The sequence below is a fragment of the Oratosquilla oratoria genome, chromosome 2, assembly GCF_046742065.1.
Source record: "Oratosquilla oratoria isolate Oo_2021 chromosome 2, ASM4674206v1, whole genome shotgun sequence".
Taxonomy (NCBI): Eukaryota; Metazoa; Arthropoda; class Malacostraca; order Stomatopoda; family Squillidae; genus Oratosquilla; species Oratosquilla oratoria.
The window spans coordinates 12,371,422-12,386,421 of NC_134778.1; the positions used below are offsets into that span (position 1 = coordinate 12,371,422).

Consider the following 15,000-nt stretch of genomic DNA (forward strand, 5'->3'; position numbering starts at 1 on the left):
GTATCCAGCGGCTCCTCCACCTGATGCGCCACCACCAGCGCCTCCACCTGACGCTCCACCGTATCCACCGGCTCCTCCACCTCCGTTGATGGCCTGGCCGATCTGAGCGTTGAGGCCGAAGAACTGCTCGGCGGAGGCGCAGTCGAAGTTGTACCACCAGTCGCAGACGAAGTACTGCTGGTTGAAGATGGTCCCGTTCGGGCACAGGAACGAGTCGATCCGGCCCCCGTCCTGGCAGATGTGGAACACCTGAGGGAGGGAGGGAGGAGGGAAATAAGCCAACACGTTGACATGTAGTTCATCATGGTCTTGGATCACGTGTTGGACTCGTGATCGAAAGCTGTTTCCCTCCCGGAAGAGAGCTCAGAGCTCGTATATGACCGATCTATGGGTAGTGCTGTGACCTTACACACACCCAACTCCCCGCCCACGAGAGTTGGAGCAACGCCTCGCAGCGGAGTGATACTGAAAATGTGTGTGTGTGTGTGTGTGTGTGTGTGTGTGTGATCTAATAGAGGTATTCCAATGGGTTAAGGGCTTTAACAAGGGTGATACCGACAAGATCATCATATTAAGACAGCACGGCAGGACTCGCAGTTATGCATTTAGACTGGACACACTTAGGTTTAATAAGGAAATAGGCAAGAAGTGGTTTACCCATAGAGTGGTTAAGGAATGGAATAGACTTGGTAACCCTGGTGTAGTAAGTGCTGACACTATCGGCTGCTATAAGAAAAGATGAGATAACTTTATGGAGAGGTGGTAAGGAACATGGAACTGCCTAGTGTAGGCCTTAGGGTCTCTTACAGTCTCCTCTATCCTTATGTCTTATGTCTTATACGTGTGTGTGTGTGTGTGTGCGTGTGTGTGTGTGTGTGTGTGAGTTTGTGATATCGGGGGGGGGGAGATGAACTTACTTGACATCCTGCTTCCGGTGCGGTGTCCGCGTAGTATCCGGGGATCTGTCCCTCGCAGGAGAACCCGGTATCCGGAACCGCGGCCAGGACCGGGTAGTCCTGTCCGGGCACGCCGCCTCCGGGGATCAGTTCCGACAGGTCGCCTCCTCCGCCAGGTCCTCCTCCAAATCCGCCTCCGGTGTTACCTCCAAATCCGCCTCCTGTGTTACCTCCAAACCCGCCTCCGCCCCCTCCATAGCCGCCTCCACCACCTCCATTACCTCCAAATCCACCACCGCTGCCTCCAAAACCTCCAGTTCCTCCACCTCCTCCTCCTCCACTACTTCCTCCGTATCCTCCACTTCCTCCTCCTCCTCCTCCAAATCCACCACTACCTCCTCCACCTCCAAATCCGCTACTTCCTCCTCCACCTCCTCCAAAGGGTGAGGCAGGAGGAGACTGTTGGAGGTAAGAGGGGGAGGCCAGGCCCAGGCTGGCTGCTGAGGAGAGACCGAGGAAGAAGTTCAAGACACTAAACCAAGTGTAAATAGACAAATAATTACATATACATATACATATACCTAAAGGCTGTTTTTCCCCCTTACACGGGAGGTAGCCAAAAAGACAAAGGCACAGAAACCACCCCCACCCATTCCATCCCCTACATACTCCACTCCCCTCTACCCTCTTCCCTTCCCCTTATCTTGGCACCTCCTGGATGACGGGTCATCCCTGCATCCTGTCTCCACTGCCCTGGGTCAGAAGCAGTGTCGCAAGACACAGCACATCCACAGGAAATTAAGAATAGATAAATAAATAAACTACTTATGATGAGTAAAGGGCTAAGCTACAGTGTCTGACAACGGCGCGGTGAAGAAAAAACTAAAGACAAAACACAATAAGTAGATGAAAAAAACAAGTAGATGAAAATAGAATAAATATGTAATCACATGGAAACCAAAGCGGGCAGGGAAAAGGACACGTTAAAGACAAAACAAAGAACAGAAAACAAACAAACAAACAAAGTTAACCCGTCCCTCTGATTGGTCCGTTCTTGGCTGTCGTGCGCATAGGCCCCACCCCCATGATGACTCTACGCTCCTTAATTGGTTGAAATGATTTCTTCTCAAAACTGGGGCGAGAATATCGTCGAAGAAATGAAGAATTGCAACAAATTGGTGTACTTTGCCTGTTTTATTCTGGGTAAGTGTCGCCAGGTGGTTTTATTAAATTGAGAGGGAAAGGGACGGACGGGGATGACTCATTTCACACGTATCGACTTTTTTTATCCTTCGCCGTGCGCCGTCCACGACACGACGTCGTGCTCTCCAAAAACCATGGGTGTTTATGGACGCTTTCACACGGCACGACCACGTGTAAAAGCGTCTATAGACATCCATGATTACTGAAGAGCACGACGTCGTATTGTGGACGGCGCACGGCGAAAAGCCGATACGTGTGAAAGGAGATAAAGAGGAGTACTCGGGATGCATAGGAGTCCGACCGAGATGACGTCATGTCGCTGTCGTCCGTCCGTCTTCTCCCGTCCACCGTGGCTCTCTCCGTCCGTCACGTGCTGTTGACAGAAACTTACGGGTTGTTAGTTGGTCAACAATTCCACTGATGTGTAAATGTTGTCTCGTAAAATGGGCAAAGTTCGAGTCTCGCGACTCCAAAGGACGTCCTCAGTCTCGAGGAGTGTCTACGAGTCATCCTCGACTCAAACTTTTGGTTTTGATAAGTCAAAAGTTTGGTTTTGATAAAGAATTTTTTTTTATAACTCGAAGGACCATATGCTGCGGCAACGTGTAAGTGCAGGACCGAAAATTTGAGTTAAAACCAAAATTTCTGACTCTTTTTTGAGGCTACTCGAAGACCCTCTTCAAGAAAAAAAGACTCTAAAGACCGTGGTAGTTCGAGACTTGAATGACAACATTTGAGTATTTCACTTGTACAATCAACGGAGTTCGAAGAGACTTCAACGGCAACCCACCCAGGAGGACCACCGCAGCATAGACCGGTCGGTTCTTCATGGCTGAGAGTTCCTGGAGTTCTTTCAGAGTTCTGAAGAGTCCCCCAGAGAACCTTCGAAGCCTTGAACGCCTCTTCTTTTTCGAGAAGTCTTTGAGTTCGTACAGAGTTCTCCGGAGTCCTCCAGAGAGTCTTGGAAGCCTTCAAGACCTCAACGCCTCTTCTTCGAAATCCAAAGACGCTTCCAGCGACTCTTGGAAGTGGTGCTGATGGCGAGATGGTTCTGTTTTGACTGCCGCAGTTTCCCCAAGAACCGTGACTTATATATTCGCGAAGGAGGACTGCTGGAGATGGCACTCTGTGACGTCACCGAAGGTTGCCAGTTCGTGGGTTTTGTGTCCTCATAGGCATTCTCCTACAACGAGGTCATACTCGAAGGGAACTGTTTAATCTTTTTTTATTTATTTATCATGTTTGTTTATTTATTTTGTCACCCGTGTCACATAGAAAAGTACGGAATGAAGTATCTCCTTGCTCCCCCGCCCCTACACACACACTGAGTCACCATTTTCAACATTCAGAGGACGTGCTAGTGGTCTCTTTGTTTCCAAGTAAAGAAAAAAAAGTGAGGTAGTAAAAGGAGAATCAAACCATTGAATTAGTAATTCCACATTATTAAGAAATTTAGATAATATTGCTGTTGCCTATAGTGGATAATAAAATTGAATCAAATAGGTTATACTGATTACATATATTATGACATTACAAAGGATTACAAAGGCGGAGCATGCCGACAGGAGACCTTTTGATCCATATCTAGGTCGGATGCGAAAAAAAATCATAATAATAAAACAATAAATAAAAACTATAATAATGTAAATAACAAATAAAATACATAAATAAATGCATAGGTATAGTTAAATAATAAACAAACAGGTAAATAGTAAATAATAATAAATTGACATATAACTAATAATAAATGAAAATCAGACAGACAAATGATAACAAAACAAAAACAAATAATATAAGATAAATTATAATCATTACAGCATCATACTTAGGTATTTATCTAAATGATTCTTAAAGCTTCGAACTGAACTACATTGCACTACCTGTGCAGGAAGTTTATTCCATTCATTTACTACACGGTTGGCAAAGTTGTTTCTACCTACTTCCAAATTGAATCTATTTCCTGACAGTTTGAGACCATTGTTTCTTGTCTGATTCTCATTCAATGTGAAAATTTGGTCACTTTTGATGTTGTCAATTCCCTTTAAAATCTTAAAGACCTGTATCAAGTCACCTCTGAGTCTACGCTTTTTTAGGGAAAACAGATTCATGTGTTTTAGTCGATTTTCGTATGATTTATTTTTGATATTTGGAATCAGTTTTGTGGCTCGCCGTTGTACTTTTTCCAGTCTGTCAATGTCTTTAATGAGATTCGGTGACCATACAGAAACAGCATATTCCAAATGTGGACGAACTAACGATTTATATAGCTTGTTAATGAGTGATGGACTTTTGAAATCAAAAGATCGCGCAATCAGTCCCAGAATCTTATTTGCTTTCTCAGAGGCTGAAATACACTGTTTGGATGATTTGAGGTCGTTACTGATAATTACGCCGAGATCTTTTTCAATCTTCAAAGGGGTATTCTAAAAATGTCGACATGAGAATGTCAACCCGCGCTTGTCAACAATGGCGCGAGTAAACTGTTATTTCGAGTGCTTAGTGAAAAAAATGGAAAATTCGATGAATACGAAGACGAATGTCGATGGTTTTACGTCAAACACAGTTTCAGTGAGTACAGGAATCATTGTATGGGACTTTTTTCATGTGTTAAGGGTAGGATTATGGTTGGTCAAAGGAAAACAAAATATTGGGATTTCGACGTTTGAAATCCGTAGGTTTTGATCATTGGACTGAATGAGTTATAGAGTTAATATTTTAAGAATGTCTATGACATCCCAACTGCCCATAGTCACTATTTATTTTCGGTAAATTTTTAGAAGTGCACACCTACGCGATATAGCAATAGAAAATTAATTATTAATTTTGTAAATCATAATACATCAACGTAATATGCGATTTTCTTGGCGGAAATCAATAACAAAAAAGTTGCTAAAACCGATTTATTAACGAACGAAGTCGCTGCGGTTGAATGATACGCCATGTTTGTTTTGATAGATGCCGAGGTCGAAGAAATGAAAGGATGATAAATTCGTCTATTCTAACCTAACCTAACCTATATTTAGTAATTCGGTACCTCAAATTCTAAAGATCATCCGGGTCGTCGTTGTCGTCACGGATTATAATTATTGTACCTCATGTAATTAGCAGACGACGGCAGAACCCCGTGTTCTCTCATAAAGCCCAAGGAAACCCTATTGTCTTTGTAACAGCGTTTATTAACGTCACCTGGGGTTGGAGAACATCTGGTCCACAACGTGAAAGCCATCGTCTAATTGACAGTGACTGGACTGGACAGACATGTCTGGCCTATACTAGCGGCTTCGTTCGTTAGTAGATTTGCTTGTAGCAAGATTTTTTTTTTCGCTAAGAAAATAGTATATTACGTTCATGTATTGTAATTTACGAAATTGATATTTAATTTTCTAATGCTATATCGCTAAGCTGTGCACAACTAAAATAATACAGACTTTTGGGAATCTTTAAAGTTGTAAGATTTAATATTTGAAGGCGAAATGTTCCGTAATCTTCATTAGAACTGCCGATACTAAAGGCACTCTCTAACATTCTGATATATATATATATATATATATATTTATATATATATATATATAATATATATATATATATATATATATTTATATATATATTCTTTATACACACACACACACACACACACACACACACACACACACACACACACACACACACACACATACACACACACACACACACACACACACACACACATACACACACACACACACATATATATATATATATATATATATATATATATATATATATATATATATATATATATATATATATATCGAAATGCTCATTATTCTTGAATATTCTCAGCTGATGGAGCTATTTCTATTTTTCTATTGTAGGGAAGCATTTCCCTTAAGGGGCAATCACACTGCTATCTTTTCCCCTCAAATTCCTGCATATTTTCCGCTGTAAAATCAATATGGCAAAATATTTTGTTTTCTCTACAAAAATACATACAAATGTCATTGGATATGCTGGAGGAAAATCATTTTCCTCGGGGATATCATATTCCTCCCCAAAAGCTGCGGGCTGCAAAATTGCTCCAACAGTCGGAGGAAAAATAGACAAGTGTGGTAACGCAGGCCCAGGGACTTTGCACCCGGCGTCAAAGCTGCCCTGCATGGTACTTTGTAGCAGTCTTAACATTTCTTTTAGGATGATAAAGTTTATAGTATAACTAGAGCAAATGGTGGATCTTTTTCATTTTACGGCATCCAGTTGATTTCAATAACTTAAGAGAGGTAAAAAATGAATATGAATCTGAAACCTAACCTAACCTAACCTGACCTAACCTAACCTAACCTAACCTAACCTAAAAATTCTGCATGTCGTAAAATGGAAAAGACCCCAAATTGGAAAGAACAAATATCTAAAGAATGTTTTTTTTTTGTATGAATTTATGTTGAGTGACCTCTCCTGTTCTCCACACTATTGTATTTAAGCTGTACTTTGTTGTGATACTATGTACTTTGAAAATGTCTTAAATAGACGAAAACGTTCAATATTCCGATCTTTGATTTCCTCGTGGTTTCAGCAAAATATCTTTATTCACGTGTTTTATGTGATTACTGTTGCATCTAAAGAATGTGAAGAAGTGTGGTTTTCCCATTTTCATATAGATTGCTATATATCCGTGCTTACTGGGACATACTATAACCGACCAAGGGATGAGGGTTGAGGGGAGGGGGGGGAGGAAGGAGATGAATAAAATCGCCTGACGGCAGCAGCCAGGGTAAGGGAAACAGGACCATGTGGCACAAAAGGGGGCAATATTGACTCTTATGTCTTGTTCACACTAATAGTTTCAACCGCGGCGGTTCCCTTACAATGTGAGTCAATGGAGGCGTTCACAGGCAACCGCTCAGTTTTCCTTGACTATGCGGTACCGCCGCGGCTTCTGCACGGTTCAGACCGCTAATGTGAACAAGGCCTTATGGGTGCCAAGTCCCAGCCGCCAATTGCCGAGTCACTTGAAACCAAGACGACTTTCGTGTAGAATTGGTGGCAACTGTACACCTTAGCGTAGAGCAGCGTTTCTCAACCTTTTTACCCTTGCGTAACCTTTAAAAAAAATTGCATGTCTCACGGAACCCCTGCGCAAAAAACAAAAACAAAAACAAAACAAAACATACATCATATCTTTCTCATTTTATTTTCATCGTAATAATAGGTTAGACAGGATAATGTCTATATTACATTATTACAATAACCAAGAATATGTCGTGCGTGGTTATGTTACAGCACTGTATGGGGCAGAAACATGGAACATAAGAGAGGAAGAGAGAAGGAGTTTGAATGTGTTTGAGATGAGGTGTCTGAGAAGTATGATGGGGTTTACTAGGCTAGATAGAGTGAGAAATGAGGAGGTGAGGAGAAGAACGGGGGTGGAAAGGAAGTTGGGAGATAGGGTTGATGAAAGAGTATTAGGATGGTTTGGACACATGGAAAGAATGAGTGAAGAAAGACTAGTAAAAGAGGTATGGAAGGCAGATGTGGAGGGAGTGAACATGAGGGGACGTCCTAGGATGAGGTGGATGGATGGGGTAAAGGGGGCTTTGGGGAAGAGGGGAATGTCTGTTGAGGAAGGACGGGAGAGGACAGAAGACAGGGGTGAATGGAGAATGGTTGTATATGGATGATGTTGTGATGCATGAGGTGGAATGGAAGGGGGGATGGGGGGTGAGGTAGTATGAGTGAGCAAAATTTGACACAGCCCGAAGATATTTCTCCCCGTCTTCTCCTTTTATGCATGGGGGGACGGAGAGGGGGGTCGCCGATTTAATGAAGCGGCCTTGATGTGGATGTGCTGTGTCTTGCGACACTGCTTCTGACCCAGGGCAGTGGACAAGGTGCAGGGATGACCCGTCATTCAGGAGGTGCTAAGATGAGAGGGAGGGTGGAGGGGTGTGGAGTGTATTCAGGGATGGAATGGGTGGAAATGATTTTATGCCTTTTCCTTTTTGGCTACCTCCCTTGTAAGGGGGAAAAAGCCTTGGTATATGTATGTATGTATATGAAATTAAAAAATCAAAAGTGCATTAGCTTATCTCGCTTGTTCTCGCGGAACCCTTAGGGACCTTTTGCGGAACCTTAAGGTTCCGGGGAACCCTGGCTGAGAAACGCGGGCGTAGAGGATTCCAAAGGAATGTGTCCCATAATTTGGTAACTTGAAAAAGTAAGGAAACAGTTATCATAGTCCATTTCTTAATAAATAAAGGATATCTTGAGGAACCTTTGACTGTGCTTGTACACTATTGTAACGTCAAGCCCAAAGACAGGAAAAAATAAAACGGGGTCATTGTGAGATACACATATATTTGAATAATGGTAATATATAAATATACATACTCGGTTGTCGTGGATATATATATATATATATATATATATATATATATATATATATATATATATATATATATATATATATATATATACATAATATTTCGTTTCAGCAGTCATGTAGCACCAATCTCTGACGGGCACGATTTGTAGCATTGTGATGTTATATCTATATAAAGCGAACTAGTTGGGTGTTTACTGCATTGGCAGGGCGGAACAAGCGTGGCTTGGTGACTGTACATTAAGGGGAACACCAATATAAATAAATATATATATGTGCGGAAAACTACAAAGGAAGATTATGAATTATGGACCGAGCGCTTTCATCTATTCAGACATCATCAGGATGGATAGACGAAAGCGCTCGGTCCGCAGTTTATAATTTCCGTTTGTGGTTTTCCACACACCTAGGATCATGAGTCCATGTGATTCCTCTTGCATATCATATATATATATATATATATATATATATATATATATATATATATATTATATATATATATATATATATATATATATATTGTTGCTGTCAGACGTTTTTGTTTAGGTAAGGGGAACCTCCTGTACTCGAATAGGGTCAACTTTCCTACCGCGTCATTCTCTCGGTGGATTAAGTATTACCCTGGTCGTCTACAGGCGATTTTATTCAGTCGAGGGGTAAGGGTGGCTGCGTTGTCAGGGTGTCGATCAAGTGCAAACGTGTGCAAATAAGGGAGGATCACACTGGGCTATTTTTCCTTTAACCTCCGATTCATCGGCGTTGCTGCCGAACTCCAGAATTTTTCCCGCCATAAAGTCACTCTGGGAAAGTATGTTGTTTTATCAGCAATTTGCATAAAATATTATATGATATGATGGAGGAAAATACCACAATGTGATAACGCCATAAGAGAGTTGGTGGTGAATGTACAAGAGGCAAAGGTGGTGGTTTGTTCCTTGAGAAATGTGCATTGCGGCGAGGGGGGGGGGTGAACTGGTAGTATAGCTTGGGAACAGGGGATGGGATACTGTCTTGGTTTCAAGCAGGGATGTCTTAGCGGAGAGAGGGGGGGGGAGAGTCAGAGGGGACGCGTGTGGTGGTGGGGGGTGGAAAGGTGGAAAAGGGGGAGGGTTTCTCCCATGCCTATCCACCTCGCTGTGCGGGTTTAGACTAACTGCGACAGTTAAAAGGTGCTTAGTTTGCGTCAGAGGAGTGTTTATCTTGAGGCGTCACAAAATGGTACAGGAACCAGGAGCTTCTAGAAGCCTGGGGCCTGGTACAGACTAGAGGGAGCAGAGGCCGCTCCACCACCACCTCCTCTTCCTCCTCCTCCTCCTCCTCCTCCTCTGTTACCATTACCTCTATTCCCACTCCCTCTTCCTCCTGCGGCACCTCCCCTGCGTCCTCCTCCTCCTCTTCCGCCTCCTCCGTTGGTGGCCGGAACACCGTATGAGCTCGATGGAGTGGTCACGCCTCCAGAACCTCCTGGTCTGGCGCCTGCTCCTCCAAAACCTCCTCCTCTTCCTCCTCCTCCAACAGCTCCCCCTCCACCTGACGCTCCACCGTATCCAGCAGAACCTCCACCTGATGCCCCACCGAATCCACCGCCGGCGCCTCCACCTGACGCTCCACCGTATCCACCGGCTCCTCCACCTGACGCCCCACGGGATCCACCGCCAGCGCCTCCACCTGATGCTCCACCGTATCCACCAGAACCTCCACCTGACGCCCCACCGAATCCACCGCCGGCGCCTCCACCTGACGCTCCACCATATCCACCAGAGCCTCCACCTGACGCTCCACGGAATCCACCGCCAGCGCCTCCACCTGACGCTCCACCGTATCCAGCAGCACCACCTGATGCCCCACGGAATCCACCACCAGCGCCTCCACCTGACGCTCCTCCGTATCCACCGGCACCTCCACCTGATGCTGCACCGCCAGCGCCTCCACCTGACGCTCCACCGTATCCAGCGGCTCCTCCACCTCCTGCGCCTCCGAATCCGCCTCCACCTCCGTTGATGGCCTGGCCGATCTGAGCGTTGAGGCCGAAGAACTGCTCGGCGGAGGCGCAGTCGAAGTTGTACCACCAGTCGCAGACGAAGTACTGTTGGTTGAAGATGGTCCCGTTCGGGCACAGGAAGGAGTCGATCCGGCCCCCGTCCTGGCAGATGTGGAACACCTGAGGGAGGGAGGGAGAAGGGAAATAAGCCAACACCTTGACATGCGGTTCACCATGGTCTTGGATCACGTGTTGGACTCGTGATCGAAAGCTGTTTCCCTCCCGGAAGAGAGCTCAGAGCTCGTATATGACCGATCTATGGGTAGTGCTGTGACCTTACACACACCCAACTTCCCACCCACGAGAGTTGGAGTAACGCCTCGCAGCGGAGTGATACTGAAAATGTGTGTGTGTGTGTGATCTAATAGAGGTATTCCAATGGGTTAAGGGCTTTAACAAGGGTGATACAGACAAGGTCATCATATTAAGACAGCAGGGCAGGACTCGCAGTTATGCATTTAGACTGGACACACTTAGGTTTAAGAAGGAAATAGGCAAGAAGTGGTTTACCCATAGAGTGGTTAAGGAATGGAATAGACTTGGTAACCCTGGTGTAGTAAGCGCTGACACTATCGGCTGCTTTAAGAAAAGATGAGATAACTTTATGGATAGGTGGTAAGGAACATGGAAGTGCCTAGTGTAGGCCTTAGGGTCTCTTACAGTCTCCTCTATCCTTATGTCTTATGTCTTACACGTGTGTGTGTGTCTGTGTGTGTGTGTGTGTGTGTGTGTGTGTGTGTGTGTGTGTGTGTGTGTGTGTGTGTGTGTGTGTGTGTGTGTGTGTGATATCCGGGGGGGGAGATGAACTTACTTGACATCCTGCTTCCGGTGCGGTGTCCGCGTAGTATCCGGGGATCTGTCCCTCGCAGGAGAACCCGGTATCCGGAACCGCGGCCAGGACCGGGTAGTCCTGTCCGGGCACGCCGCCTCCGGGGATCAGTTCCGACAGGTCGCCTCCTCCGCCAGGTCCTCCTCCGTAGCCGCCTCCTGTGTTACCTCCAAATCCGCCTCCAGTGTTACCTCCAAATCCGCCTCCGGTGTTACCTCCAAATCCGCCTCCTGTGTTACCTCCAAACCCGCCTCCGCCCCCTCCATAGCCGCCTCCACCACCTCCATTACCTCCAAATCCGCCACCGCTGCCTCCAAAACCTCCAGTTCCTCCACCTCCTCCTCCTCCACTACTTCCTCCGTATCCTCCACTTCCTCCTCCTCCTCCTCCAAATCCACCACTACCTCCTCCACCTCCAAATCCGCTACTTCCTCCTCCACCTCCTCCAAAGGGTGAGGCAGGAGGAGACTGTTGGAGGTAAGAGGGGGAGGCCAGGCCCAGGCTGGCTGCTGAGGAGAGACCGAGGAAGAAGTTCAAGACACTAAACCAAGTGTAAATAGACAAATAATTACATACATATACATATACTGTACATATACATATACCAAAGGCTGTTTTCCCTCTTACACGGGAGGTAGCCAAAAAGACAAAGGCACAGAAACCACCCCCACCCATTCCATCCCCTACATACTCCACTCCCCTCTACCCTCCTCCCTTCCCCTTATCTTGGCACCTCCTGGATGACGGGTCATCCCTGCATCCTGTCTCCACTGCCCTGGGTCAGAAGCAGTGTCGCAAGACACAGCACATCCACAGCAAATTAAGAATAGATAAATAAATAAACTACTTATGATGAGTAAAGGGCTAAGCTACAGTGTCTGACAACGGCGCGGTGAAGAAAAAACTAAAGACAAAACACAATAAGTAGATAGAAAAAAAAGTAAATGAAAATAGAATAAATATGTAATCACATGGAAACCGAAGCGGGCAGGGAAAAGGACACGTTAAAGACAAAACAAAGAACAGAAAACAAACAAACAAACAAAGTTAACCCGTCCCTCTGATTGGTCCGTTCTTGGCTGTCGTGCGCATAGGCCCCACCCCCATGATGACTCTACGCTCCCTAATTGGTTGAAATTATTTCTTCTCAAAACTGGGGCGAGAATATCGTCGAAGAAATGAAGAATTGCAACAAATTGGTGTACTTTGCTGGTTTTATTCTGGCTAAGTGTCGCCAGGTGGTTTTATTAAATTGAGAGGGAAAGGGACGGACGGGGATGACTCGTTTGACACGTATCGACTTTTTTTTATCCTCCGCCGTGCGCCGTCCAAGACACGACGTCGTGCTCTCCAAAAACCATGGGTGTTTATGGACGCTTTCACACGGCACGACCACGTGTAAAAGCGTCTATAGACATCCATGATTACTGAAGAGCACGACGTCGTGTTGTGGACGGCGCACGGCGGAAAGTCGATACGTGTGAAAGGAGATAAAGAGGAGTACTCGGGATGCATAGGAGTCCGACCGAGATGACGTCATGTCGCTGTCGTCCGTCCGTCTTCTCCCGTCCACCGTGGCTCTCTCCGTCCGTCACGTGCTGTTGACAGAAACTTAGGGGTTGTTAGTTGGTTAATAATTGCACTGATGTGTAAATGTTGTCTCGTAAAATGGGCAAAGTTCGAGTCCCGTGACTCCAAAGGACGACCTCAGTCTCGAGGAGTGTCTTCGAGTCATCCTCGACTCAAAGTTTTGGTTTTGATAAGTCAAAAGTTTGGTTTTGACAAAGAAAATTTTTTATAACTCGAAAGACCATATGCTGCGGCAACGTGTAAGTGCAGGACCGAAAATTTGAGTTAAAACCAAAATTTCTGACTCTTTTTTGAGGCTACTCGAAGACCCTCTTCAAGAAAAAAAGACTCTAAAGACCGTGGTAGTTCGAGACTTGAATGACAACATTTGAGTATTTCACTTGTACAATCAACGGAGTTCGAAGAGACTTCAACGGCAACCCACCCAGGAGGACCACCGCAGCATAGACCGGTCGGTTCTTCATGGCTGAGAGTTCCTGGAGTTCTTTCAGAGTTCTGAAGAGTCCCCCAGAGAACCTTCGAAGCCTTGAACGCCTCTTCTTTTTGGAGAAGTCTTCGAGTTCGTACAGAGTTCTTCGGAGTCCTCCAGAGAGTCTTCGAAGCCTTCAAGACCCCAACGCCTCTTCTTCTTGGAAATCGAAAGACGCTTCCAGCGACTCTTGGAAGTGGTGCTGATGGAGAGATGGTTCTGTTTTGACTGGCACAGTTTCCCCAAGAACCGTGACTTATATATTCGCGAAGGAGGACTGCCAGAGATGGCACTCTGTGACGTCACCCAAAGTTGCCAGTTCGTGGAATTTGTGTCCTCATAGGCATTCTCCTACCACGAGGTCATACATGAAGGGAACTGTTTAATCTTTTTTATTTATATATTTTATCTATTTGTTTATCTATTTTGTCACCCGTGTCACGTGTGAATGACGTCAGAACGCCTAGAGTGAGGCGCATGCGTAGAACGAAAGTTGGCAACTGCCGCGTGAGAAGTGGATGACGCTGAGGTTCGGGAGGTGGGGTTGGAGGTCAACACTCCAATAGGTGCAGGTCAGACTCCCCCCACCACCTTTCTCCCTCCCTCCCACCCCCTCCGCCTCTCTTCTTTTGACCTGATCGCCACGGCCGCAGGAGAGCGGCATCACTTGCGGCTGCGGAAGAAGATGGAAGGGGGGGGGGAGCAAGCAGAGGTACAAGGATGAGGAAATGGGGGGGTTAACAATGGAGGAGCGGCGAGCCGTGAGGAGCAGGGGGGGAGGTCTTATTTGAACGTCTAAAAGCAAAATTACAAAGAATGGATTTGGGGGGGGAGAGAATAACGAGGGAATGTAGGTTGATGTGTCTGATGACCCAGCTGTGTGTGTGTGTGTGTGTGTGTGTGTGTGTGTGTGTGTGTGTGTGTGTGTATGTGTGTGTGTGCATATGTATGTGTGTGTAAAATTCACCATGGTCTTGAACCACGTGCTGAACTCGTGATCGACATTGATTACCCTCTCGGATAAGAGTCCGAGTGTGATCACGTTTGTCGTGAGACATCGCATGCGCGCACACACACACACACACACACACACACACACACACACACACACACACACACACACACACACACACACACACACACACACACACACACACAAGAGAAATGCAAAAGAAATAGGGAGAGCATAAAAGAGAAGGGTTAGGTGGAAAGTAGAGAAAGCGAAGAGGGAAAATAGAGCCAAGGATGGAAAACTCGAACGAATACACAAAAATCGGAAGAAAAGAGGAAATAAGAAGATTTGCCAAAGAACTAATTGATAAGATATATCAAAAATATTATTTAGGTTTGGGAACATAAGAATGAAGGAGACTGCAGGAGACCATAAGGACTACACTAGGCAGTTCCAGCTGTCTGGCCTCCTCCGTCTTCTCCGCCTTTCTGTCCTCCTCCTCCTCCTCCTCCTCCTCCTCCTCTTCCTCCTCGTTCTCCCCCTCCTCCTCTTCCTCTTCCTCTTCGTTCTCCCCCTTCTCATCCCTCCTCTTTCTCTTCATTCTCTCCTCCTCCTCCTCCTCCTCCTCGAGCCGAGTAGAAACAATCCTCCTCCTCCTCTTCATC

At 45.6% G+C, this 15,000-nt stretch overlaps 2 protein-coding genes across 2 annotated transcripts in view; both read right to left on the bottom strand.

The window, feature by feature from the left end:
• The window catches only part of LOC143034412 (uncharacterized), a 3,916-nt gene extending 638 nt beyond the window's left edge, over positions 1-3,278 (bottom strand). Inside the window, exons 1-4 of the mRNA XM_076200425.1 lie at positions 3,238-3,278; positions 2,890-3,068; positions 918-1,396; positions 60-249 (exon numbers count right to left, since the gene is read on the bottom strand). Of these exons, the coding sequence (XP_076056540.1) occupies positions 60-249; positions 918-1,396; positions 2,890-3,068; positions 3,238-3,278 (889 nt within the window). The remainder of the gene's footprint in view (positions 1-59; positions 250-917; positions 1,397-2,889; positions 3,069-3,237) is intronic.
• Positions 3,279-9,673: 6,395 nt separating this feature from the next.
• Positions 9,674-15,000, bottom strand: part of LOC143034418 (uncharacterized) — a 19,327-nt gene continuing 14,000 nt past the window's right edge. The window contains exons 2-6 of the mRNA XM_076200440.1: positions 13,339-13,517; positions 11,516-11,833; positions 11,307-11,452; positions 10,420-10,615; positions 9,674-10,230 (exon numbers count right to left, since the gene is read on the bottom strand). Coding sequence (XP_076056555.1) covers positions 9,692-10,230; positions 10,420-10,615; positions 11,307-11,452; positions 11,516-11,833; positions 13,339-13,517 — 1,378 coding nt within the window. The 3' untranslated portion in view covers positions 9,674-9,691. The remainder of the gene's footprint in view (positions 10,231-10,419; positions 10,616-11,306; positions 11,453-11,515; positions 11,834-13,338; positions 13,518-15,000) is intronic.